The sequence below is a fragment of the Chaetura pelagica genome, unplaced genomic scaffold, assembly GCF_000747805.2.
Source record: "Chaetura pelagica isolate M959 unplaced genomic scaffold, ChaPel_1.0 scaffold48, whole genome shotgun sequence".
In the NCBI taxonomy this organism is placed as follows: Eukaryota; Metazoa; Chordata; class Aves; order Apodiformes; family Apodidae; genus Chaetura; species Chaetura pelagica.
The window spans coordinates 2749715-2754904 of record NW_009954241.1 but is presented as its reverse complement, the minus strand read 5'-3'; the positions used below and the strand labels follow the sequence as shown (position 1 = coordinate 2754904).

General features: G+C 38.0%; 1 protein-coding gene across 1 annotated transcript in view; it reads right to left on the bottom strand.

Annotated features, from left to right (window-relative positions):
• Nucleotides 1-2241: 2241 nt before the first annotated feature.
• GOLGA5 (golgin A5) overlaps nucleotides 2242-5190 on the bottom strand; it is a 16434-nt gene continuing 13485 nt past the window's right edge. The window contains exons 11-13 of the mRNA XM_010003724.1: nucleotides 5140-5190; nucleotides 4368-4431; nucleotides 2242-2322 (exon numbers count right to left, since the gene is read on the bottom strand). The exon at nucleotides 5140-5190 is cut by the window's right edge and continues 11 nt beyond it. Of these exons, the coding sequence (XP_010002026.1) occupies nucleotides 2242-2322; nucleotides 4368-4431; nucleotides 5140-5190 (196 nt within the window). The remainder of the gene's footprint in view (nucleotides 2323-4367; nucleotides 4432-5139) is intronic.

Below are 5190 nucleotides of genomic sequence, written 5' to 3'. Positions count from 1 at the left end.
CATGAGTCATTAGTAACATTTATTTCTGGTGCTACGCTACAGAGCATGGAAAGATAGGCTTGACATTTGCAAAATATTTCAAAACCCCCTAAATTGCTATGCTGGCCTCTGAAGTTGGGGTAATTTAACTGGCAGTATGGTAATGCCTCACAAACAGACTTGGTGCCTGGAATATCCTCCTGGCACTCAAGGTAGACACTAACAGGAGCTTCTCGTTCACTCCAAATCTACCCGTTCAGTAGGGCAAGCTCCTGACAGCATCACGAGGAGCTGCTGGCTAAAATGGTGTCCTCATGTCACCTTTGACCTCTCGCTGTGGCACACTTCACAAACCCAAACAGATGACATCAAAGCCCATTACTGCTAATCAGAGGCAGGGAGTATCTTGGCATTCAACTCAAAATCTGACATTAATTTTCAGATAAGACTCTATCACACGGTCTCATGTGTTCTTGCACTGCATCATGTGCAGCTTATTAAAATGAATCAGGGGGGCACAACTCCAGTGCATTTAAACAGAAGCATTCAGGAGTAGTTCTTAGTATTTCTTGTATAGCTCTGGAGCAGTTTGACACTATATTAAGGCTTTTCATACTCTTCTGTGATTCAAATAATGCTTTAAAAGTGTTTACACAAACTGTAGTACAGCCTTTAGTAGCACAGTACCATTTGTTTCCTTATACAATGTTCTTCTCCACACTAAACAGCTCTGGCAAGGAATAGTGACTAAATTGTCACAGTATACTGGAGTATTCACAGATCCAGTGGTTTGAAGGTTTAAGTAAAACCAAAGCATGTGTATAGAAAAAGACTGTGTAAATGACCTTACCCAATCTCCTTCTATAGCAATTGGCTCTCTCCAGGGTTCAGAAGTGGCTTTAATACCCAAACTGAAAACAGGCAACAGGAGTTAGGCAAAGCGCAGCAAATGTGACAGAGGGCAGGGACACAACTTACAAGTAAATGCTCTTTTATTACTTCGTTCATCAAAACACTTCATTTTTCTCTGCAAGATCTGAATCGGAGCAGCAATACAGTCATTTGTCTACTGTAACATTTCCATAGGAGTTTGCATGACAGAGTTTGTGCACAGGACTAATGCTTATGCGTTCAAGTCACATGAAGAGTGAGCCACGCTCTGAGGAGCAGGAGTGGCAAATTACTTGTGCTGATCTTTTCATTACTCAGCTCTGAGCACTGCACGAGACACCAAGGAATTTCTTAGGGAAAGAAAGTGACCTCCTATTACTGTGTATTCAGAACTCTAACTACAGAATGCCAGTCTAGCAATAGAATTATTACAGTAGGCTCAGTATTATGGGTTTTACAATGTATATTTGATGAGGTTTGTTTATTAGCATATTTGGTGTTTAGACATGAGAAATTTTTGATGTTTTGACAGATTTTTCTATAGAAATAGTTTTAATTTAGTACCCAAAGCTTTATAAAATAAATATTTCAATGAATATAAGATCCAATTAAGACACGTAGTAATGAGAGAAGCATAAGAAAATGCAGGTAAAATATATAATTTTCAAGTGCAAAAAGAAACATCAAGAGTTTGAACCTTCTTCCTCAAAACCATCTCTCTCTAATAAAGCTAAAATACCAGGCTTTAAATAGGTAGTCCCAAGATTGAGCTGGTAGGGAAGATAATCTATTGCACTAGAAGTACAAAGCTAAGAATGCATAATATTTTATTTTCAAACTTATTTACAAAAAGATATTGCACCAATCCATTGTCCTTTTTTCAGTTTAACCTGTTACGGAAAACCCTACTATTTACAAAGTTAAAAACAGAAGTGCAAAAGCAGACTGAAAGAAACCAGAAAGAATCAAGTTTATTTAAATTGCTAAGTACAGTTTATCACCTGACCATAACCCACATCCTGTATCACCTAAAATAATTTGCACCACATATACCTGTAATTTCATACATCCTTGCAATTCTCAACAGTTGCAAGCCTTATCTTTTAGTCTAGCCACCAGAAGGTCTACATAAAGGCTAACTATAGCTTAACTTAACTCTGTTTCTCTCCAGGAAAGTGATGATGTTCTTTTAGGTAAATTGCAAAAGCTACATAGTATTAAACATGTATTTGAAAAGTAGTGATAAATCAGGCATGATGGTTATCATTCTTCCTAAACACAGTGAGCAGTTTGCTGATATTCCAGAACAGATTATTCAACAGACACTGCCAGTCCGAATGACATCAGCACAGCACAGGGTCCTGTCTCAGTCTACCTGCCACTGGGACTGTCGTGATGCATTTCTGGGGTGTAGGTAAGGAGAACAATCATGACCCAGAGATGAAGCAATGCCTGGGAAAATAAAATAAAGAATTAACTTTGCAGCACTGAGAATCATAGCTCACAGCAGCATTAAGTACAAGAGCTCTGTCAATAAGAGTTAATAAAGCCTGTTTTTGTAGAAACATTTTGATTATATATTTTTCCTACTATTCACATAATCATAAGAAAGGAATTCTTATTTGCAAAATGAAATGCTGAGTCAGGTTCTGAAGAAGCTATATGCAGAAAACTAAAGATTTTACACAAACAGAAAAAACAAAGCAGTTTGGTTTCCTACAGATTTATGTCCCTTGGCTTCTCCTTCCATCCATGCCCCAGTAATTCCAGCTGTTCTCTCTGAGATCCAGATGCCAGCAAGTACATTGTGATCTGCCTGGAGTGACTGGTAAGCCATTACTCTTGTGCCAACTGGCTGGTATCAGACTCTGTGAACCAGCTGAGTTCTGTTTCTTTTTCCTTGCCATAGGCACTGATTTTAAGGCATTTTTATGAATTTTCACTCAAATGTAGCTGAAACTATCCTATTAGAATCAAAGTTGCTGGGAATGCAACAAAGGACATAACTGACAGAATATATAAGCCATCTTTCCTTAAAAAATAAATTTTTAAATTCAAGTTACAACAGTCATAGTCAAGGTTCAAGCTGAAAAAGGGTAACTGCCACTGGCTGTCCAGTATAAAGCTCCTATGCAATTACTGAATCATAGAATCATGGAATCACTGAATGATTTGGGTTGGAAGGGACCTTGAAGACCATATGGTTCCAGCCCCCCCTGAATGGGCAGGGTAACCCCCCACTATGTCAGGTTGCTCAGTACCCTGTTCAACCTGGCCTTGAACACTTCCAGGAAAGAAGGCATCCACAACCTCCCTGGGCAACCTGTTCCAGTGCCTCACCACTCTGACAGTAAATAATTTATTCCTAATGTCTAACTAAATCTATTCTCTCCCAGCTTAGAACGATTACCCTTTGTCCTATCACTACACACCCTTATAAAAAGCCCATTCCCAGCTTTCATGCAGCCCCCTTTAGGTACTGGATGTCTGCTATAAGGTCTCCTCTGAGCCTTCTCTTCTCCAGGCTGAAGAGCCCAAACTCTCAGCCTGTCATGATTGAGTTTCACTTCATACAGCAGCTTAGGTGGTAGAACTCTTCAGTGTTTTGGTACAAAACATTTTAATTAATACATTGTTAAGTCTAAGGTATGAACAGGAAGAAAAAGAAAGGTTAGGAATTAAACAGCCCTGTCCCTTCTAATGCTTAATGGTCTGGAAGAAGCAATCACAGGTGGAAATTGTTACTATCTTTAATCATGTGTCTGTCTCCTTTACATCCTGAAACAGTGACAGCTGTTCTTGGAAACTCTGTTCAGAAGAGTCATTATGACTTTTCAAGTAACTTTTTTTTCTTCACATTTCAAAGACTCAAGAGGCTAAACTAGAAGGGCAGACTGCACACCCACATTACCACAGGTCACTTAAACTGATAGACATCTGCCCTCCAGTGGAAAACGGAAGAATTTAGTTGTTATCAACTGCAAGTTTGACAGATGACCTGCTACGGATGAGCAACTTTCTACTATTAATTTAAGTCTAGTGAGAAAAACTTTTCTTGCTACTTTCTCAGCTACTAGAGAAATTCTGATTCTCAGTCAGTGAGCAAAAAGTGCCAAATATTAAAAAAAGCTATAGTAAGTAATTTTTCTAAATGCAATGCATAGAAGTGGTACGTGCGGTGGGTTAACCTTGGCAAAAGGTCACTCTTTATTTTAGCACCAAAACTCCACCTTCACAGTCTTTTAAATGGTAATTTCTTTAATTTCTTTAAGACTGCTACAATAAGAATTCCTGGGAAAAATGGAAAACTGCCAAGCAACATGACTCCAAGATGCAGTTATCTAAGTACTACTTGCTCTGCTTTACAAAAAAAAAAAATTGGGTTTTTAATTATATAGCCTTTTGCACACCAAACATCTTTCAACTTAAGGTGTATTATGCAAACTGGCTATAGAACTCTTGCATTGAACTTCTTACTTTAAAGCAAGCTTACTCACCATGTAAATGATGACGAAGACCCTGGCTATGGGATACCGCCTCAGGAAGATTCCCAGCCGAATGCTAGACAAGCACAAGGGGACAAACAAAATGGACAAGTTAGCACTGATCAATACATTCCTGTTCCTTTCTTTCTCATCACCACAAACTCTCAAAGGATTAAGATGCATTACCTAATTCTGTTTTCTATTGGTATTTGATTCAAGTTTTGGAGCAGACCTTTGCTGTGAATTTTGACAATTAACCTAACTGTTCAGAAAAGGGATCAAAACAAGTCTGTTGCTGGATCTAGAGTTATTTTTCTTTACTAATTCCTCAAATTATCCTTCAAGGTAAACAGCTGCACTGGATCAGAACCCAGAATATTGTCATGCCTAAACAGGAGTAGAATACATATGATACTCCTCCATTAATATGCTCTTACAGCGTTTATCACGGACACAGTAAAAAATTCAAAGTGAAAAATGTAGAAGATGGTACAGGAAAATGTTAAGAGTGTATTGTACATAGTTTAGTGATTCTCTCCTATCAAAATCTACATGAGTGTTGTTTAAATAATTTACCATAATTTGCAAAATCCCAGGAACATTAATACTATAGGAAAACACAACTAGGTCAATATTTACTAATTTGTACTGTACTTAACGTATTAGCTTCATTTTTTTTTTACTTTTACCTTCATAAAAGCAATCCTTAACAAAAGCTGTGCCTTTTGAAAACTGCAAAAGGATTCCAGGAATTACAAAATATGCTGCCTTAGAACACTCTTACCTAAACTGATCTATAGTACTGGCAGCTTTGCGAACTCTCCCGTACATTCCT